Below are 15,028 nucleotides of genomic sequence, written 5' to 3' on the forward strand. Positions count from 1 at the left end.
GATTTTTGTACGTGGCTCCAGTGAGCCTCATGTTTACTGAAATGGGCCGAGGAAAAGCAGACAAAAACCTATACATACAGAGTACTTTGGGTTCACAAATAGCCTTAGGCAAAAGGCCACATGCATATGGAGTGCCAGGCAGAAATCTGAAGGTCTGATGGGCAGCTGACTGATGCAGAACAGCAGGTCCCAGTGATGATTCTCAACAACAAGTCCTATGTCTAGAAAGCTAAAAGACAGAGAGTTACTGTGGCCAGAATAGGTGTGCAATACCACACCTGCCTGCAGTACATTTTGAGCGAGGTTTGTGCACAAAAAGGGCAGGAGCTTGATTTCTGTCAGAGAAAAGAGAACCGGCGGAAAAGACGCAGAGTCTGGTTTTTGCACCGTCATCGCTGGGACTTGCAGGAGGGCTGGGCAGTGCGGCTGGCAGGGCATGGGGAAAAATGAGTTAAGGAAAGGCCTTCGCTAAGGAACTAATGACTAGCCCCTGGCCAAAGGAAGAGACCATCCAGTCCAACTGCCTGACTGCTTTCAGGACTAACCAAGAGTTAAAGCATTTTCGATCGTTTCTATTCACAGTTTATATACTGATAAAAATCACAACACAACCTGAGCAGCTCTTCATGTTTTCAGGGGAAAATTCAATTTTTATATCTGTTCCAGACCTTTCTAGGATGAAAGACCATGAGAATGATGTGTATTAATACACCTAAACATTAATTCTAAGGGATTTAAAACAAGCACTGTAGCACAACCTCAAACCAGATGATTTGTGCATGTGGTGGGGTAGGGAAGGGAAGAGCAAGCTGCTCTGTGTCAGTAGGGTAAATGAAACGGCCTAACACATAGCATTCACCTTTTTCCTCTTAAAAACCTAAATACTCAGAGTACAAATAAAACCTCACAACTAACATGGCAGCCTGGTATAAACCCAAGGGAATTCCAACTTGAATTCACTTTCACACTAATGACAGTCTGCAGTGAGACTGAACAGGCTTTTCCCCTGAACAAGAAATACACACGAAGTGGGAGCAGAAAAGCCCTTAATTAATTTGCCAGTTTGGGTCACAAAACCAAGAAAGGGTTACTGCCTTCCCTCTGGACACAGGCATTACCTAGGCTTTTCTCAGGGTAACTACAGTGACAGCCGCAATCCATAACTTGATCAAACTGTAGGAAAGTACGTCTGGCAAAGTAAAGCTGCTGCATATTGGAGAGAGGAGGGGGTTCTGGGGAAGCAGGGGTTTTGCAGCTGCTCCTCACTGCTGCGTACCCTGTTCTTCAGATAAGAATGAACTAATGTTGGCGAATGAGATGCTTTGGGTGAGATTCACTGCACAACTTCAGCCACCTAACAGGCAAGCAACTTAGGTACAGTTACCCTCAGGACTTCAACAGTCAATGGCGGCATCTACTTCTCTCCAAGAGGCAATTCATCTCATCTAAACACTGGTGTCAACATCAAATTTATCTCACGATGTTGACTATAAAGGGAGACCAAGCGACTGTCTTAGCCCAGGTATAACGTTATTAAACAGCTGAAGATAGGTTATGAGAAGTCATATCCTTGCGATCGGTCTGAAAGTACAGCAAGGAAAACATCGTGGAAACAAGGAAGCTCCAAACATCGCTGCAGCCTAGTTTCGGGCTGCAGTCTGCTTCTAAACCATAGTGCCCTGGAGACTAATCACTGAAATCTTTAAAAGCTCATCTCTTCCTTCTACTCCTATTCTCCCAACCACACACATACAGACAGAAGCTGGCTTTGAAGGCAACCCAAGTATCTTGAAGACAAGCTATTCAGCAGACAGCTTTGCATATTAAGGATTCATTAAAGCATTTTAGTCCAGCTCTATTGCATAGGCTTTGTGCTCTTAGTAATACTCCAATACCTCAATATTATTATTCTTTTAATTTTAAATTAATGCTACTCTTCAGATGGTTATAGATAAAGTTACAGTCATCAAGAGACTGGCAATTTGCTCAGAGCAAGTCAACTTGAAACAGAATCAGGGCAGAACCTGGAACAAAATTCAGGTGTCTCAGCCACCGCCTTTTGGCTATTTGAAAACACTTCAAGCCTTACAAGGCATAACATAACAATATGCAAAAGGTTTAGACTATATCTGCCCACAAAGGTTGTAAAACACAAGTAAAGTCTTCCTATGTTTTCAGAACACCTGGCAAGTGATGGTATCGTATAAAATAAAAGATATATATATTACTTTAGCATTTTTGTTAACAACAATTCTGTCATCAGTGCAAACAACTTGCAATTTTACAATGTAAGAGACGGAGCTAATACCAATTCTTTCCACACAAAAGCATGGAAACATGTTAGTAACCGAAAGGACAGTCAAAACATTCTGCTTAGTCTAAAAGCTACCTTTGGTAAGCGGAATACAAGACACGATCCCAAGACAGTATACGCTACTGAGCGGCAGAAGTAGAAAACAACAAAGAGACTTGTGCAGTGCCAGCTTTATCATGGAGCCACACTGATGGCCACGTTTCCATGGAGCAAGCCGCCTTGCACTCAGGCAGCCCATCCAGCTGCTGCTGAAGCTGCCCAGGCCCACAGCCTTCAGAGCCACACATCTGATCTCACAATGCCTTAGAAAAAATCCCCAGGCACTGCAGTGCTAGCTCAATGTGCAGATAAGGAACATACGTTTTGTGACAGCAAGTACGAAGTCACGGTGCTACAGCCTCACTGAGCTCAAAGCCAGCCTCCGGCCACCACCTGGTCCTCACCCCAGCTGGGCAGCACGACCAGCTCTCCCCAGACGCTGGCCCCACAGCACCACTCACTCCTTCCCTTTTCCCCTCCCCTCCCCTCCCCTCCCCACGCTAGCAGGGCTTTTAGCCCGGTGAGTATCAGCTGCCTTCTGGCCCCGCGTCTGGTTTTCCTCCTGGTACCTAGAGGATGACTGCCTGTGGCCTTCCAACAGCTCCTCACAACAACTGTATGAAGCCAGCACGACAGGGACTGCTCTGGCTTGGTGCCCTAAACTAACACCTTGCATTAATTGTTTTTTACAGCAGAAGCACTGCCGTGTTACTAGGACCTTCCCTCTGCCTGTACTTGTACATGTGTAATAGAGCAGGGCCTTCACACTGGGCCGGGGCCTCCTGGCCAGCCGACAAAATCTCTCACTACAATATACAGACGACTACTGGGAAGAATCAGAAAATCAGCTTGAGCATGTAAGATGCCTCAGTGCAGCTTAGGGAGACACAATGCGATGTGGAGTACCATAAAACAGAGCAATAAGGCCACACATCTACTTGGAAATTAATTTCACTTGGGAAAGCCCAATTTCTTGTTTCTCCTTGAATATCAAGTCTCTATCCCATGAACAGCAAACAAGCAAGAGCAGTACAGAGCATAACTTGCCTTTTCCATCCTCATTTTCAGAGCACAGAAATAGCTGAGAGTTACAAAGTAGGAATCATGTTTATAATGTTTTATCATGTTTCTGAGCATGCCATGAAGGGCAGCGTAGCACATCTGACATAGCCTGAAAACGGTATGTGGGGAAGGACCACAATGTACAGTAACGGAAGGAAAGAGAAAGAAACTAGCCCTGCAGAGAAATAGGGAAAGGTATGGTAAGAACAGCACTTACCAAGAAAAACATTCGTATTCTCACAGGAACGTGGTACATTTTCCTACGCAGTGTTTTAAGCACCAGACAAATATTTCAGCCCATTCACTAGAGGTAGTGCCATCTTGTCATCTAATATCAAATATGAGTGGAGATTTCATTCTGCTCTCACAGGGCAAGTCAAAGCAGGAGCTGAATGGCTCACCCCACAAATTAACGCGCAGCGATTTAAAAGAATCATTCCACATTCTTTCAGGCAAGCCACAGTTCAGGTTACTCAGTGCTAGTTCATGATAGATTTTATTTTTTCTTTCTCAGTTACACATTGCCATTTTGAAGAGAAAAACCTGCAGAAATACACAAAACCATACTCTAGGATTTAAAAGCAACATCCTTATAACTACAGGTTCCTTGGGCTGCCACACCCTCACAGATTTTGTGGCAAAACTTAAGTTCTGTAAGAGGGAGAGGTTTGCTTGGCTGCATGTAGGTAGCAAGGAGAGAAGTCTGTTGCAAGTATTAACTGTTCACATTTCTGCTTTCACAGGCAAACACCAATGGTACTTCTTATGACTAAGGCTCATGGGTGCTGCACAGGGTTTTCCTTTTGGTGTTACTCAAACGTTTCAATTCCTCCCAGCAGGAAAGCACCTTCAGCTCAGCACTGAACAAAACATGGGCTCACGACTTTGTGCAAGACTGAACGTAGCCGGACCACTGACGATACGTGAGGATTATATCATACATGAAGCAGCTGCAGTGCAGAGAGGAATAAGCATTAAAGATGCTTGCTTTTTACACCTGTAGAAGATGAGAAAATCTTGAAATTTTGCTTTCTGAAATACAGGACAAGAACACCTGACAAATTTGTCAGTGGAGAAATTTGTCTTAAGGCTCTGAATGGGTCTTAAGGCTCTGAATGTTAACCTGCTTCAACAGAGTATCAGGCATGGCAGAAAGCGACACTCATTCGCACAGCTTACACCCCTGCCTCTCAAAATGACAGGCACAAAACGTGTCAGTGCTCTCTGTGTGACCACAACTAGACAGTCATGGTCTCGTTGCAGAGACAGGGACAGAAGTCCTGTGACCATTTCCGCATGACATGAAGGAGAATATATGGAAAATACCTTTTACTAAGTGCTTAGTTAGAGGTTGTCCATGGCAAGTAAAATGGCCAAAGCAATATTCCAAAGCACACCTAGGAGGGGGTGAGAGTCATTTAGATGTCCCTTGAGACCATTTGGAGCCACGGCCATTTGCACCCATGTATTCTGGGTATAAAGCATTACTGTGTCAAACTTATACACACTTTCAGCTGAAATAAATGATTATACAAAGAAAAGGAGGGGACAGCTGCAATTCATTCTGACCTAGAACATCACATACAAGACCCAGAATTAAAGGCAATCTTCAACACACCACTAGGAAAAGCAACAGATGAGTGCAGAGATGGACGCAGATGCGAGAATGGGCAACTCCTCCGACTGCATTACAGCTACACGTTGCTTACTGCACACGCTAAGGAAGTTGCAGAGCAGAAGTTACAGACGGCAAGATGGGCAGCAGCATGCAAATAAAATGGTGCTTCCTTCTACTTTGTTGGTTGAAATCAGAAACGAGATCACACTGGGATCTCTCAGGAATCCTCTCCTCAAGAAAGAATAGCTAAGTAGGAAAAGAATATTTTGGAAATGCTTTGGCACTTAATGGGTTTTATAAAGCAACTCTTTATACCATACACTGGTCTATTTACAAGTATATAGTTTTAAGGTGATAAGGTATACCAGGCTATATATGGCTGTCAGTCCTTGGCAGCTTGTAAAAAAATACTTATGATACAATAAAAGGAAAACAGATATTCGATATGGTCACATTTACCTACAATTTCTTCTTGTCTGACTGCTATTCTCTTCCCCTGAAGGGCTGTTTCCACTGAGCAAAAGCGAGTGTTTTGTTCTGGGATTTGTTTCTGAAGATGTTCTTTCCTGCAGAACACAATTATCTGTAACTCAGAACCAAGAAGTGAAATGCTTGCTCCTTCCATATGGATATCTTCTGTAAAATAGCTTTATGCTTAAATGGGCTTTAGTTTGAATGTTTCCCTTTTCACTTTTCTTCATCAGTTGCAAGGCTGCATTTTGGTCAAGTTTCAAGATACGTGGTATGAATGCACGCTGCTGTTGAGTGAAATTTTAAAAATCTGCTTGTTGATATTGAACAAGTGAGGGCTTTTTTTCCATGCTTAACAAGTAATCTGAGGTGAAGCCCAGGTCATTAGCTAAAGCATTAGAAATGCAAAGAGAAAAGACAAGGAAACAAGTGTTCACTGAGTTGCTCAGTTCCCCCTTCTTATTGACTGAACCAGCAGATTTTCTCAGAGCTCCACAAATCCTGTCTCCTAACAGACAGTAGTTGCAACTCAGCAGTGAAGTTATTAGTATGCCTTACTTGGATGAAGTTTCAAGCTGCAATGTTAGCATAGCACAGCGTCTCAGATCCCGGTTCCCCTGCAAGAGTCACTTTGCAGTTTTAACAGTGACACCACTGAAGTATGTGTGTACAAAAGAGCTTTAAAATACAGAGCTCGATGCAAGCTATAACATAGCTGGAGAAAAAGGGAATTCAGGATGAACTGATTTACCCCCCTTTCTGGGCAGGATTTTCAGATTACATTTCCTCCATGCTGCAACTGTTGTTCTTGATTTAGCCTACTTGTATCTGGTTCAAATGTGCCTATACCACACTGTACTGTAGTGCAAGTGCACATCTAATAAAACCCCTACGGACCATGTGCCTTGTCTGTCTCGGTTTTTGCGCCTACTCTTATAGGGATTCTTAAACTAGTCACTGTGTTGGGGGCCTAAACAGGGTAACTCAGGATCTACTCAGACACCACAATGGCTGGGTCATTTGAGCACCTACAGAGGGAGCAAAAAGTAAATGACTTAGTAACACCCCCATGTTAACAGGGCTGGAGCTCAAAACCATCATTCCCCTCACGCAGCATAGTTCTGTGAACTAATAGCATCCCTTTCAAAGAAGGAAAAAGAGTGACTTGACTGAGCTATGAAAGAAGATGAAAGCGAGTAAAAAAAAAAAATCCCATAATTCAGACTTCACTGACCTTAAAGAGATTTACTTCAAGTGTGTGTACCAGAAGCAAGTCATGTTTGTTCGAAGTGGCAGATGAAACGCAAGGTTTTTACCTGAAATTGGCTCTGCAGAGCTGAGCTTGTGTTAACTTTCAATTGCAAGTAAAACAGTAGCTGAATACTGAAGAAAAAATTTTTTTTTTTTGAAAAAAATGCAAAGCAACACTACCACAAACTACAGCCTCAATCCCATCTACATGGTTTAGCCATTTCTCTGATTTCAGAAAGGGTTTTGGGGGTCTACTGTAAAGCAGAACCCAAGCATTCTAGCTCTTCCCATTTCTTAAAAATTATCATAAGACTGGAGACTTCAGCCACAACATTCAGTTAAGCAAATGATGCAGACTAATGAGACAGATGATGTTTATCAGAGGAGACAAATTCTCTTTCCTTTCCCAGGTAACCAATAGCCAGGAAGACCAGAACTCTAGGAATATAACCTCAATTTTTTTAAGCCGTACTTTTAAAGCAGTACCTGATATTTAAGTAAACATTCTGTAAAAACTAAGCAAATGGACAATACTGGATGTAAAAATAGCGGGAGAATAGGCAATGTCAGGTATGGTAGAAAAAAATAAGCGCTGTACCAAACCCAAGAATTAAACATTCAGGAGGAGAATCAAAGCAGACAGCTTCGAAAACAGAAGTGCCCAGAGGGCAGGATTGGATCCGTTTCTCCAAACATCAGTTCAAAACCATATACATCTGCTGAGTGAAGTCTAGAGGAATCACTTGCTGATATGAAGCCAAGGAAGAGTTCTACCATCAACACCTGTTTAAAAGCAAAGACTGGTTTGATTACATAAACACCGATTTTGACATACTTGTTTTTCTGATGCAGAACAGAGATTTTCGGCAAGATGTAAAGCGCAGCTTACCAACTTTCACCTTTTTATATTCTGCATGGATAAATCTCATTGCAATTCCCTTTACTTTTATCCACACTGCATTATATAACTTCAAACTAATTATTCCTATTGTAAAAAAATTTTTTTATTCAAAAGTTGAGCTTCAATTCTGAGTTGGCAAAAAAACATTTCAAAGCAACACACAGGGCTAAAGAGAGTCTAGCCCTGAGCTAGACCAGAACACACAGGGTGTATAAACACACCTCTTGTGAACTGGGGCCACCTAAATGGGGAGCAAACTTGCTGCAGCAGGGCTTCTCCACTTCTCCTTGCAGCACTGCCTTCGGCCTTCACTGCGACTCCGAAGTCCGTACGCCTCCTCTTCACACCACTCCTGCCTAGCTTTCCCTAGAACTGAGCAAGACAGGAAAGAAACACCAGCACAATTTGGGATGCCGCATACAAGTAGCACCACTTGGGTTGTCATGGTTCAGAAAGGCAAACAACATCTCTCTCCTGCAGATGGTTCAAGGTATGTTTTGGGGACACCTCCTTACTTTGCCTCCATCACTGTAAGAGACACACAGATTCTGAACTGGGAGCTGCTCCTTGAGCAGAGGGAACATATCGAGTCAGTCTTTAGAAGACAGCAAGTGCAGAAAAGAGTGTCCTGAGATGAAAACCTCCTGCCGTTAACACTGGAGAGATGCTTTCTGAAAGTTTCATCACATTTTTCTGGACCCTGGCAAAAGAGCCATAGTCAAAACAACATTCATTCATCAGGTGCAGGGATCTGAGGTTAGAAAATAAAATGGCTTTGGCAAGGTGACAGGAAGGACAGCTGATGGGCAGAGGGATTCAGAGGCTCCATGCCAGCTCCAGAAGGTCAGAGGACCAGAACAGAGAGCGCAAGCTGCGTCCCTCAGACACTGTTTGGCACTATCCCATCTGAGCCTCTGCATAACCTCAGGGTGAAGAGGAAACTAGCTGGAAACTAGCTGGAGTCAGGACTAGCTGGCACCATTTTGGAAGAACTATCCCCACCAGAAATCTGGGACAACAAAATATTCTTCAGAACAACAAAAAAGTAAACTCTACAACATTTGACCAAATAAACAATCCAAGAGCTTTGTTCTCCCTTTGGAGGAAGTGGAAACACTGGAAATACAGCATCTCCTTCATGCATTGGCCTCACTCTTCTTTCCTGAGGCCATGCAGAAAACCAGCTTCTTCCGTCTTCCCCTGTGGTTGGCACTAGGCTAATCACAGAGCAGGATCAGCTATATGGGCAGTAAATTAAACCAAAAACGACACTGAAAAAATAGTTAAAATTTCAGGCCGTATTTGGCACCACAACAAATATTTATTGTTATTCCCAAAGAAACAGTAATAGCATGAAAACCTTTTAAGTCATGATGAATATTACTGAGAAAATAGTCTAAAAGACTAAAACCAAATCAGACCAAACTTTTGGTGAAATAGCAAGCTTCAGTTTGCAGTAATAAAAGTTAGGAAGGATAAGCATGCACTATATATAGATAGGTATAAAACACACAAACAAATGAACACTGCATAAAGTAGTTCTCCCTAGCCTTCAATGTGACTATGTGGGAAGCTGATTTTATTCTTTAAAACACTGGAAAACAGAACAACCAAATAGGAAAACAACGAGGTCAGCCAATGTTGATCTGTCTCATGAAATAACTAATTTTTTCTGACTCTGCTTCGAGTGTCTTGTGATAACTTCAAACCTGCTGCATTCCAATAATGAAAGCATTTCTCATACAGTACAGCCAAGATACCTTTAACCTTCAAGGTCACTTATTAACAGACCTGTCTATTCATGGATAAACCAAGATGCCATTTCTCTTAACTCCACAGGCTGCCGAAATCTACTCAGGGATAGGAGAAGCAAGAGCTTACATTTTCATGTGTCAGATCAACTTTGCAGAAGTCTTTAACAGAAGTGACTCATTCCCAAATCATTTAAACACTTAAAAATGCTACCCTAAACCCCAAATAAGAACCCACCTCTTTTTTTTTTTTTTGTATAAGCATTTTACAGTTCTCCAAATAACTTCTGAAATTTATTTAAAACAAAGAACCATGATCTTTATTAAAAAGGATAACCAACCAGGCCAAGGTATTTTTATTTTAGCCAACCACTGAATCTAACAATTTACCACCCAAAAAAAAGCAAGTAGGAAGAATTACAGCACAACCAGCGGGTCCATATACACACTTGCAGACATGTATCCTACAGGATGCATATATATATATAAATACTTTGCATAGGCAAACAGAGGATACACATATCTAATATCTACAAAGGTACACGCAGGTAGCAGCCAGCACCTCACTTGCTGCCACAGAGAGTTAAATCCAAACTGCAAAACCACATTTTCAACAGTGAAGTGACAGAACTCTGAAATGAAGACCGAAGGAGGTTGTGCACATGCCCTCCTCGCAGCCAACAACGCCCGCCTCAGGCCTGGCTCTCTTCTGCGGAGCTCTGCCCAGCGGGGTTCATGCTTTTGGACCTCGCGTTGGTAGCAATGCACAATGCAACAATTTTTTTGCTGCACACCTCTCTCTGTAGATGCTCACGGTTGATTTGGAGCGCCTCAGTTTCTGGGAGTGGGATTCAGCTTGCCTAACTCCAGAAGACCTAGTGGTGCATCCGCTTAGACATGTACATATGTATGCACGTACCCAACCCTTTACCTAGGCACCTATCTCATCTCATGCTCAAGAGGCACTTCTATAGTGGGGGTCACCTCATCCAAGGCAAATTTCAAGTCAAAAAAAGCCTCGTTCCCCATCTCTACCTCTTCATTGCCTATGTATTGGACTAGGTCAGACTAAGTTTAAGTTAAAACAGACAAAGCTTACCCTACTGAGCTTTCTGAAAATCAGATACTTTTAATGCAAAAAAAAAAAAAAAAAGAACCCACTGACATTTCAAGGACGCCCAAAATGTTTATGCAATTTTGAGAATTCAGATGTATCCTACTCTTCCAAAATGTCACGTACACTACATAGACAACTCAGAATGCTGTTGTCCATTAAAACCTTCTAGTATGATGACCAGTACTGCATTAAGTGCCACTTCAGTGAACACCAGGCTCTATCTTTATAGTTTTACTGCATCTCTGGTATCTACCTTGTTCAAATAAAACACTAAAGGAAAAAGAAAGCAGCAAAGGCTTGATTCAAAGGCAGTTAATTTGTGTATGATTAAATTTAAAGTGGACTTCAAAAGTTGATTCAGCTGCCTGACAGATTGAGTTTGTTCCTGATTTCTGCATAAGCATGCCTATAAATATGGAGGTAAAGCATTACGCTTCAGTAACTTCTTAGGAAACAGGAATGACTTTTACATCTAAGTAGTAGCACTTGATTATTTAGAACTGCCTTAACATCACTGTGTTGAAATATGGTGCCATTAATTTCAGCAGCTCTGATTTTCAACGCCTTCTAAGGTAGCCAACGTGTCTTGCTGAAAGGCTGCTGATTACCTTTCCAACATGAAAGACTAAGCTTTTCACAAATTACATAGGAGATCCTTCTAATTAATTAGTCCATAGTTCCCACACCACTTGATTTCATTGTTGGCTTTTTGGGGGATGGGAGTGATGTTTAGAAAGCTCCTGATGCTTTTGCAAGCGAAAATATTTCTTGCTCTCTGCAAGAGATCTTTTTTGGATGCTTTTGCTACCGAGAAATTCTTTGGCTCTCTAGAGAACAACTAAAGGATGACGACTTGGTATTCATTTGCAAGCAAACTTCTACTTTTGAGGATTTCAGTTGACTAACCAGATTCCTGACCACAGCCCTTCAGCCACAAAGTAACATGCCTAAGTCCAGGCCCACGGCAATGTGCAGTGGCAAGATCCAGGCCCCGGGGCTGTGGAAATGACTTGGCCGACCATGTCGTCTTCGTGCAACCAGCTCTGCCTCCGCCTGACTACAGGGAGGGGTTCAAAGCTGCTTCTCCAGTCAGAAATCTGCAAGGGTCCTAACAGGACTTAAGCAGTGAAGGCAAGCCTTGATGGGAACGGCAAGGGGACCGATAGCTTCTCCTTGAAACGAGAAAAGCCATGAGAAAAGGGTTGCCTGTACTTCGCAGAGCAAAAACCTGACTCATAACTAATTCCTTCATTTTCAGCTATCAGTTTCCATTTCTAAAGCTTCACTCCTCTTAGCCCCGTGACTCTAAACCTTTTTATAACAGATGGAGAACTACCCCTCAGAAAGCCAAAGCATAATCCTCCTTTCCTGAGCTCCGAAGGGATCGCAGGGAGACTTTCCCTCCCAGCAAACGGCAGACACCATCAGAGGACAAAGCAGACACCAGGAGGCTGAACCTCTGAGTGCTGCCTGTACTGCCAGCCACAGCAAAGCTGTTCAGATCCTGGGCAACTCACTGACTCTGCAGTTTCTACATTTTTCTGCCTGGTCTTGACTGTTCTAGCTGTTTATCTTGGTACCTTTTCAGTCCAGGGAGCATCTTTCACCACCTCCTCTACAACACGGTGTGATCTCACCTTCAGCTCATGGACATTAGCATAGTGAAAATAAATAATGAAGCACCTCGAAAAATGTCTGTTTTCTTTCATCATCCATGGAACTAGACTCACATTGCTCTTCAAGTCGGAAACTTAAGAAAAAAGTGAATGAAAACCCTGCAGTGAAGGCATTATTGGGTCACGGAATCTTGGCTCATCTGTATATTTAGCACATACATGAACATTCAAATATAACATGAGACATCATACACTTACTTAACTGTCCTTTCTCACATAGCGACTGATATGAAATAAACCCGTCCTACTTTATTCAGTCATAAACTCAAGGAAGGGGATCGTGAAGGTAAAGATACCTTTTTATAGGCCTGCTTTATGGAGCGATTCCACAGGAAAATGCCTCTCAGTGCTTTTGTTTCTCCATCTACAGAGCACGGATGTTTGTCTGTCCCAAAGAAGATTTTAAAAGCTTATGGTTTATCCCAGTAACGTATACTCAACCCTTAATTTAACAGCCACAGAGGAAAGAGAAGAGAAAATAGCGCATGATAAAAGCAGAATTCAGTTAGGTAAGTTCGGTACAGACAAGCCATCTTAGAAGATACTTTAGGATTCCTGAACGTATACGAGATCTGTTGAGACAAAAATCTATTCCTAAGAGTCAGTGTTCAATTCCACCTTTGCACTGCCCAGACTCCAAGGATTAACTTAAGCACTGAATTCCAGAGTCAAGAGAAAAGCAGCATTCTGTGGCCGTGCCATTCTATCGGCATGGAGGGTTTTGACTTAGCGGGCTTTGAAAGGCTACTTAGTTCCTCTTTTCCTGCTTTTACTTCATTTTGGTGCTTATTTCTTGTCTTCTGTGTTCTGCAACCAGCACCATCTTCCCCCCCATATGTCCTCTGTCCCCCTTCCATCCTCTCCTCATCCAGAAAGCATTTCCGCAGACCTCTGTGAGAACACTGCACTAGCCGTGAGGGTATCAGAGCAAGCTAGAATGTGCTCTGCACCTGCACACCAGGGCTGCCGCTTTCCGCCTCGCTCGGCCAATACGGGATGTGAGGAGCTGCGGGTGGCTCACTCTCCGTGCAGCAGGCTGAGAGCTGCACCGCATCACTATAGCAACAGCTGCTGTGAACACTCCCCGTTTTTACTGACAGTCCTCGACAAGCCTCACATAACCCCACGGAAAAAAATGATACAAATGGAGAAACGCAAAATAAAACACCTCGAAGGCCAAAAGGAAAAATATTGTGGAGATCTGCATCTTCATGCATCGCTTAAAATACTTCCCCCGTGGCAATTTGCTGCTTTTACCGTACAGTGGTAACATTAAAATAGCATTTTAAAATTCACAGTTGAAACAGTAATTTAAGCCCCCACAATGCCAGAAGAGAAGACGTGCATGCGATCGGCTCAGAAGACACTTTAGCACGCTGCTGTATTTGACAAAGATTCAGCACTGGGAAACTGACACTACACAAATGGAGAGAAGAAATAAGGTGCATGCATATTTTTTCATAGAGTAATACACATTTGCATATGGACGTGCTGAATTATTCATGTCTCCCAGACGAGGCAAAAGAGGCATCTTTCTAAGAGAGATTTCTCGTTATCCAAATGATGCGCTTTTAAAAGGAATTTCCTGTGCTCGCAGCAACTGAGACCTAGGTGAAAAATAGCACCGAGATGCTCTGCTGAAGTCTTAGAAATCTATGACTTGATAGACAGGCTTGACACTCCAAAGCCAATAAAGCAAGGTTGAGCTCGCAGCAAAATATGAATATGCCGCAGTCTGAGATGGCTTCAAGCATCCTGGAAAGCTACCAAATCACTGCTGTTGAGCTGCAAAATGTCACCCCTAACCATGCTTTTCCAAGGCCAAGATCCACAGGGCTAGAAAACTGGTCCTTCCTGGTGGTCACCACTTACAACCTTCACTGTTTCTGCGTGACTTCAGTTCTCTCCATCAGCTCACACAATATAAACCAAATCCCCCTTCCAAAGCTTTTTGCAACCCCCAGAGCGACAACTACTCCTGCTAGAGCCTTGCCCTAACTGACGAAGAGCATTAACACGCTCACAGGAACAGAAGGTTTTGCAGTTGGTGAACCAGCCCAAAACAGTTCGGCCCGGTTGCCGGTTATGATTTATGTCTCTAAAAAAGCACAACAATCCCAACCGCTCCCTCGTTCTAACGACTGCCCGACACAGAGGCACTTGATGGCCAGGTTCAGGGGATGCCACCGTGGCCCTCCTGCACCCACAGCAGGCGAGCCCTGTGGTTGCTCATCCCTCAAGTGCCGCCCCACCATCATCTTGAAAGCCCACTCCTAACGTGTTAAGCAGGGATCAGACTGAACTGAGGCTCACCTCCTGCTTGACACCAGCATCGTGGCTCTTTTAGTGTTCCCTGTGTCCAGCTACGCCCAGCAACATTAAGAATGAAATTACACACAAACAGAAGCATCCACAAGTGCTCAGCTGCTTAAAGTGACTGTTCCACCCAGCAACAGACACCAGCTTCCCCATTTAAAGTTTTATGCTTCCAGGAATCTGCTTCTTGATTTACTAATTGATGCACTAGACCGCCACCTTAAAAAACAAAACAAAAGACAACCAACAACGAAACCAAGCACATTTCCCCTTATTAAGGAGGGGATATTGACTGCGGATATGCCTGCTGAGAATGTGACAACTATCCCAGCACCAGAGTTATCACTCACCAGCTCCCCCAGACACCTGCTGTTTCCTAGAAATGAGAGCTTCCACCTTAACGTGATTTACCTGCAGACAGATATTCCAAAACACCAGGGCTCAGGAAGTACAAGTGCGTTTCCAGACAGCCAAACAGAGAACAGGCCAAGTTATGTGCTGGCAAATCTCCA

At 43.2% G+C, this 15,028-nt stretch overlaps 2 protein-coding genes across 4 annotated transcripts in view; one reads left to right on the top strand and one right to left on the bottom strand.

Annotated features, from left to right (window-relative positions):
• The window catches only part of KCNC1 (potassium voltage-gated channel subfamily C member 1), a 124,995-nt gene extending 119,509 nt beyond the window's left edge, over positions 1 to 5,486 (top strand). For 2 of the 3 annotated variants that reach the window (XM_048069948.2, XM_048069951.2), the window contains one exon: positions 4,255 to 5,486. In XM_048069948.2, coding sequence (XP_047925905.2) covers positions 4,255 to 4,418 — 164 coding nt within the window. In that variant the 3' untranslated portion in view covers positions 4,419 to 5,486. Of the gene's footprint in view, positions 1 to 4,251 lie in introns of all 3 variants that reach the window. The other variant, XM_048069947.2, reaches the window with a different exon arrangement.
• The window catches only part of LOC106033849 (secretion-regulating guanine nucleotide exchange factor), a 160,785-nt gene that overhangs the window by 2,941 nt on the left and 142,816 nt on the right, over positions 1 to 15,028 (bottom strand). The window lies entirely within an intron of this gene.

Source organism: Anser cygnoides, chromosome 5 (assembly GCF_040182565.1).
Source record: "Anser cygnoides isolate HZ-2024a breed goose chromosome 5, Taihu_goose_T2T_genome, whole genome shotgun sequence".
NCBI classification, from domain to species: domain Eukaryota; kingdom Metazoa; phylum Chordata; class Aves; order Anseriformes; family Anatidae; genus Anser; species Anser cygnoides.